This window comes from Antechinus flavipes, chromosome 5 (genome assembly GCF_016432865.1).
Source record: "Antechinus flavipes isolate AdamAnt ecotype Samford, QLD, Australia chromosome 5, AdamAnt_v2, whole genome shotgun sequence".
NCBI classification, from domain to species: Eukaryota; Metazoa; Chordata; class Mammalia; order Dasyuromorphia; family Dasyuridae; genus Antechinus; species Antechinus flavipes.
This window is the reverse complement of record NC_067402.1, coordinates 293,056,613-293,068,684: the sequence shown is the minus strand read 5'-3', so window position 1 is coordinate 293,068,684 and position 12,072 is coordinate 293,056,613. Positions and strand designations below refer to the sequence as shown.

Genomic DNA, 12,072 nt, shown 5'->3' with positions numbered 1-12,072 from the left:
TTAAAAAAAAAAAAGGAGAGAAGCAGAAAAAAAAAGACCTTGAAAGACCATATCCTAAGACCTGAATTTAAATTTTCATTCTGGAGAGGAAGTACGACATACAGCAAGAAGAGAATCCAAAGGAAAGCATTCAGAATCCAAGCAATAGGGTATCACTCACTGTAGTTAGTTTGCCAAAGATCACCAAAGGGAGAGGCTATCCTGAGTGCTCCTATAAAGGGTCTCTGGCTCCTGTTCCCAGGGTAACAGCAGATGTAGGGGACCTTGGGCTGCTGCCAAGATTGCAGAATCAAGACAAGGAGTTCTTATGTTCTCATATTTCATCAAAGGCCTATGTCCTAACTAAAGCAAAGAGAAAAAAAGTTTTAGAGGCTTGTGTCTTGTCCGTAGCAACTATAACGAGTTGCAAAATGAGCTGTCATTCTGCCCCAAATCCAAGATCAACATCTTTTGTTTAAAAAAAAAAAACCCACATGTGTTCTATCCCAGTGTGTTCACATGACTATTAGAATCCATGGAGAAGAGGTAGAGAAAGAACAGGAAACTACCACTAAGAAAACAGGGGAGAGAAACATAACCCTCAGATATCCCTCTGGTATTTTGAGTTTGACAAAGTTTGCAAAAACTTCTAATCCCATCACTGTGGAAAATAGAGACCAGACTTCACAAAATATAATCCATTCCAAATATGAGTAGACCCCTAAAAAGACTCTTTGCTTATAGGTAACCATTTTATCTCCCCATTTCATAAGAGATTTAATTTTACAGAGAGTTCTATTAAGAGAAAAGGGTTCATGAATGTAATTCATGAATTACTCCGGAATACTCTGGTTAGATGGTATGGAATCGACATTACTTAATATTAGACATTCCCCCTAGAGCAAAACCCCAGTTTTCTACCACCTAGGCTCTAGAATTTATATACCTTGATTGCTTTTTCAGTTAAGTGTCTTGCTAGTTTGAATCTGTCCAATTTTGGGGAAGGAGTTGATTCTCGAGAAATTTCTTGGTTTGTTTCTACAAAAGAAAAAGAAAAAAACTACTACTAACCAGAGCCACAAACCCATCTCCATTTGCCATGAATAAGGTTAGGGGGTGATCTTCGATCAGGACTCTGCCAATTAACAGGTTTTCTTTTTTTTCATTCCCCTCAACATCCCCTGGGGTAAATAAAATCCATACAAGGAAGAAAGGAAAGCCCTGGGCCTTAGAACTAGTAGGATAGAAGACACTGAGCTAACCTCCCAAGAATGGAGAGCGAGTTACATCTATTGAAATCTAACTACTGTAGCAAGAGAAGATTCCTTCTGGTTATAACTCCTTGATGCTCATGAATCTCTGTGCATTTATCATGACATAGAAATCCAGTGATAGAGAAGCTCTCTCATAAAGCTGGTATTATTCATAATCCTAAAGTACCATGCGCTAAGAAAGGGCCTGGCATTTTAAACAGCATTTTCCATACAGGATGATCACCTTCATCTCCATTCTGCTCCATATTATTGGTTTTTAACCAATTAGCTAATTGGTTAAAAATTTTTTTTCCAGTTCTTTAAACTTCCACTCCCCAGTGAAAACTAGCAGGAATCAGAGTGGGAAATTTCCTTTCCTCTCCTAACTCTGAGAATCAGAAACCAAGAAATATTTTATGACCCATCTCTAGCTCTCAAGAGTCTGGGAGCCAGAAAAACCATGTTTTGGGTGAGTGGAGTCTGATTTTTTTGGTTAAAAGTTTTATGAAAAATTATTCTCCTGCAAATGTATAAGGCATGATTATTCAAATAGAAAGGCACACAGGTTATTTCCAGGGCCAATCCAATTATCCACTTAATTACTGAGCATTTTTGTCTATGCATAGGAAAGCAATCTAATATGCTACCAGACACCTTTTCCCTAAACAAGTTGATAAATTTGTAAATACAAACTATTTTCTTCTCTTCTTTCTTCATCAGGTGAAACTGACGAAAGTCTCTTTTCAACATAATTCTGATCCATTTTGGCTGTAATTAATAATTCATCATTTCTGCCTTTCTTGGCTCTTTTTCCTGCATTAGGAAAGAGATCGTTTATGTAACTAGGTTTAAAAAAAAAAAAAAAAAAAAAGATCATTCCAAACAGAGGGAATTTTGATCATTAATGCTTGGAAGGATAAAGTGGAGAATCCCCCGGAATTCCCCCCAAAAGATTCCCCCTCCCCCATTGTTCTTCCACTATTGACTCTTCTCCCCTTCTCCCCCCAAATGCCCGCTTCCCTCCTCTTCCTCCACACTCCCATCTCCCTAGTTTGGGGTTCTTAGCACGGCAATGTTCTCACTGGTCGCCAGCTTTCAGTCTCTGGTCCTGTCTAACTTATCCTGGATGATGGAAAGTTGGCAAGCCGTCAAAATCCTCTTCTAATGGACAGATCTATTTATAAACTCCCCAAATGCCCGTTAAGATAAAGTGCCAGCTCCTCAGTCTAGCATCGGACCTCCAAAACACTCCACCTTTCCAGGCTTCTGGCTCCCCAATGGCTTGGCCCCGGCCCCGGCTGTCGGTTCCCCAGAACTGGATCCATCTACCCGTTGAAACCCTTGCCTTTTTCCGAACCCATCCCTCTTTAGGAAGCTTTCTTTGGCAGCTCCAGCCGAAGCTCTCCGGTTTCTTCCAACACCTAGTCTAGGTTTCTTCCCTAGCTCCCATCCACACACACTACCTGGTCTGAGAGCTTCTGTGTGCACGGAAGTCTGTTCTATCCTCCCTCCCCGCCCGCCCCTCCCCCCACCCTCCCCCGACCTCTCCCTCCACCCTCCCCCCACCTCCCAGGACAAAGTTCCTAGATGGGGGCTGGGTCATTGCTTGGTTCCTGTCCCGTTTCCCCAGCACCTCTCTCAGTGCAATGCCAATAGCAGGCAGGACTTAAGGTTTAAACGGAATGGAAGCCTCCTCACCAAAAATAAAAAATAATAAAAATAAGCATTTATTAAAGCACCTCTTTGGGCGCAGCTGCAGTTTTCCCACTTTGCTGATTTTGGTCGACAAGGAGCCACGAAGATTTCTGTCAAGGACACACCTTGTCCCCTACCCTGGCCCTGCATTTAACGCAAAGGTTATTGCCACCTAATTTGCCATAGGGAAGAGTAGAACAGACATTCAGCTACGTGACCGCGTTGCTCCTCCCGGTAAAAAGGAGGTTCCTACAAACTAGGGGGAGGGGGGGGCGCCTCAGTCCCACAATGTGTTCTGGTTTTGGCTTTGGTTTTTTTAAGAAACGAGCCCAAATTCAGGTTCGAGTTCAATTAAGGCTGGGTCCCGAGGTCCTAGGCGGGCTCCCCACTCCCGGCACACCAAGTATTCGAGGATCCCTCCGGAAGAGGGCAAGAAACCTGGCTCTGAGTCCCCGCGGCTGGGCAGCTGCTAACCCCCCTGGCATTATGTACCCCCTGCAGATGCAGCCTGGACCCCGGCTCCGATGCTGGACGGGGCCGTCCCCAAACTTTCTCTTCGACCCAAGAGGGCCGGGGAGGGAGCGGCTTTCCCCCAAGACCCCTGACCCCCGCCCGCTCTCTCGGGGCGCGGTGCGGAGAGCCCCGAGCGCGGGGGAAGGGCCCGAGCCCGGGGCCGGGGACGGCCGCCTGGCTCACCGTGGGTCCCGGGCGCGGGGGGTCTGGCGGCGGCGGCGTTCCCCTGGGCAGGTCGGGCGGGCCTGGAGGTCGCCTCGCCGCCCCCCCGGAAGCCACCGCCGCCACGTTGGCCGCGGTTGCCCGGGGCAACGCAGTCGGGCGGGGTGGCGCATTGTGCGGCCCGGAGCTGCGGTAGCGGCCCGGAGACCCTGGGCCCCGGGCCGCGCCGCGGGCGGCGGCCCCGCGGGGTGGGGCTGCGGGGCCGGGGGGGCGGCAGCGGGCCCGGGACGGCCTGGGCCCTACTCCGGCGGCACCGCGGCGCGGCGATCGGGCGCTCCAGCGCAGCCAGCGAGCGGCGCGGCGCCGGCGCCGGGGCCGGGAGCCGCCCAGGGCTGCCGGGGAGGGATGGGAGGGTGGGAGGATGGGAGGCCAGGCCGGGCCGGGCCGGGCCGAGCCGCGCCGGGCCACGCCGGGCCACGCCAGGCCAGGAGACCGAGGCTCCCGGCGGCGGCGGCGGTGGCTGCCGCGCTCAGTGTGAGCTGCGGGCGCGGCGCGACCCTAAGGCCATTGTGCGGCTGGGGAGGGGGCGGGGGCGGGGCTCGGACGGAGGGCAGTGGAGGCCCAAGCCGTGGCGGAGGCCACGGCGCGCCTTCGCCCCCGGCCCGTCCTTCTGCCGCAGCACCCCCTTTGCGTCTCGTACCCTGCCCAAGTAGAACAGCACCACCCCCACCCCACCCCGCACCCCCAGACTAGCTCTCTGGGATTTCTGAGCGCGTTCCCAGGGTCCTCCTTGCACCGCTCGGCACGTGGCCATTTCTCGGTGGTCAGGACCGGAGCTGTCCGCAATCAAGCCGCATTGGGTCCGTCCTCCCGCCACTTCCCCTCGCCGCCCTGGTCTATTTCAGCCCGTTCTCAGCTCTTCATTCAGCTCCCTTCAAAGCCAGCCAGTTGCTCAATCCTCCGACTCGGTGGACCACCCTCTGGGGCAGGCCTTCATTAGCTCTCCCCCTGAACTGCACCTTGCTATTCCCAGTAGTCTCCCCCAAACATGCCTGCCCCGGATTTCTCCACGAACGGTTCCTGCGGATGTCACCTCATAACTTTGCGAAGAAAATACAGGTCATTTACCCCGAGCTTCCTCTCTTCTCTAAATACCGTGGCCAGATTCCCATGCCCAGGCGGCCTTTGCCCTTGTGGAGAACGACCCTTTTGCTTTCTTCCCCGTCCCGGTTAACCTTCCATCTCGCCAACATATCCTTCACTGTTGCCAAACGCCCATCGGGTCCCGCCAGGCCACCCTTCCTTCCAACTATTGTCTCTGCGCTCTCCTTCCCACTTTCTCTGCCCTCCCTCGCCACTCAGCCCCTCGTATCCAGGCTTCCAGCTTCATCACTCACCCAAAATTTCGCTCCTCTCTGGCTGTCCGCGACATTGCCTGGTCTCCCTATAGAAGAGAAGCTTCTTAAGGACAGAAACTGGCACATTAGACCCTGCACTTAATAGATGCCTGAAGATTAGTGTAATTCATTACCTGGGCTACAGTGAAAGTGAAGAAACTCTACTCTCCACAGCTTTTGGGATAAAATAAAACTGAATCTTTTGTTATTAAGTCCTTTCAATCATGGCCTATTCCCATGACCCCATTTGGGGTCTTCTTGGGAAAGCTACTGGAGTAGCATGCCAATTCCTTCTCAAGCTCATTTTACAAATGAGAAAACTGAGGCATCTAAGTGACTTGCCCAGGATCACACAGTTAGTGTCAAAGATGGGATCTGAACTCAGGAAGATGATTCTGATTGCAGGCCCACAGTCCTATGCATTGATCCACCTAAGCTTGGGGAAGTTCTTTATAATCTTGCTGTGGAATCCATCTTTCCAGACCCACACCACACAATCCAACCTGCCGTGACCAAACACACCTTCCATACCCTAGCTTGAAACATTTGCCCAAGCTGTCTCCCAACCCCATGATGTTATCAGCCTAAACCATCTCCTCTTTCCCTTCATAAAGGTTCAATTGGTGCTTCCTATTTTAGAGGCCTGATTCCCTCCACCCCAAATCACTTTGTATTTATTTTAAATCCACAACCACGTTTTGTCCCAAGTAGACTTCAAGCTCCTTTGTTTTTTATAAGTGTATCCCCAGCACCTGGATACCCAGGAAAGGTTTAAGAAACACTTGAGAGAGTGAAAAACAGTATGCCTAGAAGTGCAACAGAAAACAGAGCTAAAAAAAGGGCCAAGTTTTAAGTTTAGACTTGGAAAATAGGGAAGAGCTTGTCATGTGGGGGGCACTAAGTCAGCTGAGGGTGGGGGGGAGGTAAGAATACTTAGAATCTCACACTGTGGCAGTGACCTAAGCTGAGCCAAAGTGGACATGGAGAGAAAAGAATAGATGTGATGATTTCTGGAAGGAAAGAACCTGACAGCTGGCCAAGATGAGGAGTCAAGGATGACCCTGGCTAAGGTCTGGGTGACTGAGAATGATCATCAGGTCAGGAGAAGCATTCTTGGTGTGGACAGGGATAAATTCTGTTCCAGGTATGCAGAATTTCAACAAACATGTCATCAGACTACTATGGGATGGATTTCCGGCACCACTCCCTCATGAACACCATCTAGGGAGCTTTGATCTGTGATGGCAGAGGGAGCACTTTCATCCAAAAACCAGAGATTTTTTTCAATGAGCAGCATTTATTATGAAAACAACATGAAGATACACCATAACAGAAATATGAATTAAAATTAACAATTATGTTGGAAATGACAATTATTCTATTTTGTTGGGCTTTCCAGCTCAAGTGTAAATCGGAAATGATAAAATTACTACTGAAGATATGATTCCCAGGTCCAAAGCTAGTTAACTTTTCTATGGCACTATGAGCTAAAAGTACACACTACTCTGTTCTAACACTAATATTAATAACATCCACCTCCCTATGAGCTCAGAACCTGACACTAGTAAGCAAGTGTAAAAAAAAAAAGCTTTAAATAGGGTGGGTGATGTGTCATTTTGGAATATTAAATATATTGAGCAGCCAAAGGAAAAATAATGAATCACCTAATTTCTGACACTGGTAACTAATTTGGGGACAAATATGTTGAATCTTGAATTATGACTTTGGTGTAAGATTCTGTGTACCACAGACAGAAAATTTCATTTCAGATCTTGGGATACCTTAACATTTAACTCAGCATTTATTTGCAAGGGACTCCAAACCCCAAACTGATCCATATGGTGATTCTACTTTTGCCTATTCAATACAATGTACATCAATGAGTAGCTTGCTTTCCAGGACCATTAATAACATTGTGCCTTTTAGAACCCTTTAGAAATTACCTTAGGAAAGAATTGACAACTTCTCATATTGGCTAAGATGAGAGGAAAAGATAATGATAAATGTTGGAGGGGTTGTGGGAAAACTAATGCCTTGTTGGTGGAGTTGTGAAATAGTCCAACCATTCTAGAGAGCAATTTGGAACTATGCCCACAGGACTAAGAAACTGTGCATACCCTTTGATCCAGCAATGTTTCTAGTAGGTCTGGATCCCAAAGAGATCATAAAAGAGGGAAAAGGACCCACTTGTGCAAAAATGTTTGTAGCGGTACTTTTTATAGTGTCAAGGAACTGGACATCAAGTGGTTGCCCATCAGTTGGAGAATGGCTGAGTAACTTATGGTATATAAATGTAATGGAATATTATTGTTCTATAAGAAATGCTCAGATTCAGATTTCAGAAAAGCCTGGAAACTTATATGAACTGATGCTGAGTGAGCATCAGTGATGTTGAGTGAGCAGAACCAAGAGAACATTATACACAGTAACAAGATTATGTGAGGATCAACTGTAATGGACTTGGCTCTTTTCAACAGTGAGGTGATTTAAGACAATTCCAATAGACTTGCGATAGAAAAAGCCATCCCCATCCAGAGAAAGATGTATGGAGACAATGTGGATCAAAGCATAGCACTTTTACCGCATTGTTTGGTTTTTTTCTCATGTTTTTCCCTTTTGATCTGATTTTTCTTGCACAGCATGATGAGTATAGAAATATGTTTAGAAGAATTGCACATGTTTAACCCATGTGAGATTGCTTGCTGTTTTAGGAGGGGAAAAAGGGGGAGAGAGGGAGAAAAATTTGGAACAAAGAGTTTTGCAAAGGTTAATGTTGACCCTTTCCATGGGTCACATGAGATCATTGCATATATTTGGAAAAATAAAATACTATTAAAAAGAAAAGAACTGACACTAACAAGCAAATAGAGCATAAGCCTGGTTAGAACCTAGTTAAATTCCTAGACTCATGCAGAGAACTCATCCACAAGGATCCCAAAAGTCGAAGTGCACTTCTTAGTTTAAACTCTGCCATTGTGATGAGTTAAAATTATCTGACCCAAGTCATGCAAATATCAGTACCAAAGGAAGCCAAGTACATTGGCTTGAGTGAGCCAAGGAAGCAGTCATTAAGATGACCTACTGCTACAATCGTGGAAAATCTCCTCACTGACCATTATTTCATCAGCCCAGTTAACATCTTTGCCACTTGGCAAAAAAAAAAAAAAAAAAGATACGGTAACCTCCATTTTTTCTTCAAGTTTGTGAAAAGCCTAAGAGAAAGGATTAGGAAGGCAGAAAAGGACTAAAGAACAGTAACACTGTACTGTCATTATGAAAGAGCAACTTATTGGAAGGACTTTTCAAATGATCGCTCTTTTCTACAGTGAGGTTGACTCCTTAACTTTAAGGAGGCAAAGTCAGAAAGGTCATGAGGGTCTTTAAACCTCAGTGTCCCAGACAAGGCTGGAAGATCTGACCATGGAAAGCTTAAATGAGATCTAGTGAGGAAAGGAAAACAGTGTAAAAGAAACACTGGGGACAAATATATTATTCATTGAGGCCAAAGGGGAATCTGTTAATAGAATATTTTGGACTTTCCAAAGGTTGTGACAGGGTTCCACACCAAAGACTGTCTGCCAAAAATATAAAAGACTCACAAAGAGGTGGGAAATCTATTTTGTCACAAATAGGACATTGGCTTAAAATCAAAAAGCAGGGAGTTATATCATAAAATAGTCTGTCCCTACAAGGCTCTATCTACTTTATGAAATTTCTCACCAATTGCAATAAGATTATTTGTTGCTTGGTTATCCAAAGTCTAGAGGAAAAAGGAATAATTAGCAAGATCTGTAGCTTTGAGGGATTCATCTGATTAATAATGATACATCAAGCCCAAAGGGATAAACTATAACAACTTGCAAATCTCTTCATAAGTATCAGGAAATTAAGTATATGGGTTTCAATAAGGGAAAAAAACATTCAGACTATATGCATGAGATAGTCTCTGAGCTGTGATGACCAAGAATAAGACCAAGGTATCAGATACCATTCCCTACAGATCTGGGCCCAATATATTAGGTTCAAGAAGAAGATGAGATACAAAACAGAAAATGTTAATCTCCTTTTGTGGTCAATTATGCGGTATCCACATCTGGAATACCATAACTAGTTATGGAAAGAAGAGGGAGACAGAGAGAAACAGAGACACAGAGGCAGGAAGGACTGCAACGATCTAGGGAATGAAGACAGATTTAAATGACTGGAATTCCTCAGTCTGTTAAGCTTAGCGCTCAGAGGGGAAATGGGGAAACGACTAAAATCTATTAAATTACCAACCTCAATAAAAGTAGATTTCCTCACCAAATCTCAGCCGACTAGAACTGAGACTAGAAGGGTACATTTTGAAAGTTGAAAACAAACAGAAGCAGTCCTACCTTACGGAGCTTGCAGCACAATTGCTAAATGTCATCATTTGAAGAGGCGCTACAAAGAACTGGTTTTTAAAGGGTTTGGATAAATTAGTGGATGATGGACTCATAAGGAAAAGGAAAACTGACTATATTTAGGGCATATCCTTATATTCCAAAATCCATTGAGAAAGACAACAACAACAACCTTCCTCAACGTATTCCATGGTAACTATGAAATAGAATACTGTGTTGAATTAACAATGGGTCGGATCCAGTAAGACAACTCTCAGGTTCTAATAACCGCATTTTCAAGACAACTGAGAAGCATTAATTCTCTAATATTCCAGAACAACAGCACGACCAAATGTATGCCTTACTCAAGACCAAAGGGCCATAAAACAACCTATAACTCTACAACCTCGCTATTTCATCTTATCTTGGACATGGTCAGTGGGGCTTTACATGGGTCAAGTGAACACAAGGATGAATACGGTGGGTTAGACAGGTATGGGATAGCCCAAACACCAATGAAAATGATAAAATCTAGAATGACTGGGACATCAGGGAAGCCGCCTCCCCTTGCGCCCCCTCCAGGCCATTCAGGTCACTGCGCCATCTGTACCACAACAGCTTTCCAGGCTTTGTCTTTGTCAAATTCCTTCAGTGTGTTATTGGATACCTAGAGAACAAAATATTTCCACTGTTATTTTGTCAAATGTTGACTGTATTTAAAACTGAAATGTTATTTAACATATATAGGACTGCTTGCCATCTAGGGGAGGGGGTGGAGGGAAGGAGGGAGGGGAAAAATCGGAACAGAACTGAGTGCAAGGGATAATGTTGTAAAAAAATTACCCTGGCATGGGTTCTGTCAATAAAAAGTTATTATTAAAAAAACTGAAATGTTAAAATAAGTTTTATTTTTTATTATATCTTTTTATTGACAAAACCATAAATGGGTAATTTTTCAACACTGACTCTTGCAAACACTTCTGTTTCAACTTTTCCCCTCCTTCTCTCCATCCCTTCCCCTAGATGACAGGCACTCTCGTACATGTTAAATAAACATGTTAAAGTATATATAAGTTTTATTTTTAATTATATACAACACATGATCAATGTGATTTTTATTTTATCTCAGTCAAAATTAGTTTTCTTCCTCTACATTTAAAAAAAAAAGGAGAAAAAAAAAACAGGCACTTTTATAGAAATGAGTCTATCCATGGAATTTCCCATCATTCTCGTGAATCAAAATCCTACCGTGATCTCCTGGAGACTTTATATACTCTTACCTCTGATCTTTCCTACCTATCTCAAAATTACAACCTAATTCCAACATTAGGTGCACCTCCACCCTACATTTCCAACTCCCCCCTAAGTTAGCCTCCATCCTACATCCCCAATTCCCCCCTAGGTGCACCTCCATCCTGCATCCCCAGTTCCATCTCTAAGTGTACCTCTATCTTGCATCCCCATCTCTCCCCTAGGTTCACCTCCATCCTGCATCCCCAACTCTACCCTAAGTTAGCCTCCATCTTGCATCACCAACTCCCCCTAGTTCACCTCCATCCTGCATGCCCATCTCTCCCTCTAAGTGCATCTCCACCCTACATCCCCAACTCCCCAATAGGTACACCTCCATCTTGCATCCCCAACTCTACCCTTAGGTGCACCTTCTTCTTGTATCCCCAATCTCATCCCTAGATGCACCTCCATCCTGCATCCCCAGTTCCATCTCTAAGTGTACCTCCACCTTGCATCCCCAACTCTGCCTTAGGTTCACCTCCATCCTGCATGCTTATCTCTACCTCTAAGTGCCCTTCCATCTTGCATTCTCAACTCCATTTCTAGGTGCATCTCAGGGCTACATTTCAATTCCACCCCTAGGTATACCTACAGTCTGCATCCCCAACTCCACCCCAAGGTACACTTTCATCCTACATCCCTGATATTTGCTACTTCTTTAAATGATAAGCAAGTGCAGAAGGCAGCAGCTATGGTCACAAGTATGGCTGAATTTCAGCTCAGAAAATCGACTAATGACCAGCCATGATCATATGTCTGCCCTCCCTTTCTCAGCTGAATTTCTTGAGAAAGTAGTGTCCCCTTTATTCGGTGCCTATCTGTCCTCTCTTACTCTCTTTAATATCCTTTGTAATCTGGCTTCTGAAATTATTGCTCAGTTGTACTTGTTCTTTCCCAACTTATCAAGGATCTTCTAATGGCTAAATCCAATGATTTCTTTTCAACACTCATCCTTTATGACTCTCTGTAACATTTGTCAATGGTGACCCCATTCCTTCCTGGGCTCTCATGACAATGTTCCCTTGTTGCTCCTCCTTCCAATACAACAACACTATTAAATCTCCTTTGTCTGATCATGCTTACTAAATGGGGTACCCCAGCCTCTGTCCCGGACCCTCGTCTCTCTCTGTTCTCCTTGGTGATTCCATCAATTCCAATGAGTTCAATTACCATCACTCTGTACATGGCTCCCAAATCCCTTTATCTAGCCTCATCACTCTCCCCTGAGCTCCTGTCCTACATCATCAAACACTTATTGACCCATTTGAATGAGATCTCTCCTTTTCTGAAGTTCCCTAATGTTCTGAAGGGGACTGTCATTCTTTCCAGTTACCCAAGTCCATAATCTCAGTGTCATCTTAAGTCTCTGTTTATAGTCTTTTCACCATTATAATTACCAAATCTTGTTATTCTCTT

General features: G+C 44.9%; 2 protein-coding genes across 15 annotated transcripts in view; both read right to left on the bottom strand.

Annotated features, from left to right (window-relative positions):
• TTLL8 (tubulin tyrosine ligase like 8) overlaps window positions 1-9,479 on the bottom strand; it is a 67,098-nt gene extending 57,619 nt beyond the window's left edge. For 7 of the 14 annotated variants that reach the window (XM_051962633.1, XM_051962634.1, XM_051962622.1 and 4 more), the window contains exons 1-4: window positions 9,376-9,479; window positions 5,000-5,046; window positions 1,926-2,045; window positions 926-1,017 (exon numbers count right to left, since the gene is read on the bottom strand). In XM_051962633.1, the coding sequence (XP_051818593.1) occupies window positions 926-1,017; window positions 1,926-2,045; window positions 5,000-5,046; window positions 9,376-9,479 (363 nt within the window). The other 7 variants (XM_051962628.1, XM_051962627.1, XM_051962630.1 and 4 more) reach the window with 7 other exon arrangements.
• Window positions 6,277-12,072, bottom strand: part of MLC1 (modulator of VRAC current 1) — a 31,289-nt gene continuing 25,493 nt past the window's right edge. Inside the window, exon 12 of the mRNA XM_051962636.1 lies at window positions 6,277-10,030. Within this exon, the coding sequence (XP_051818596.1) occupies window positions 9,956-10,030 (75 nt within the window). The 3' untranslated portion in view covers window positions 6,277-9,955. The remainder of the gene's footprint in view (window positions 10,031-12,072) is intronic.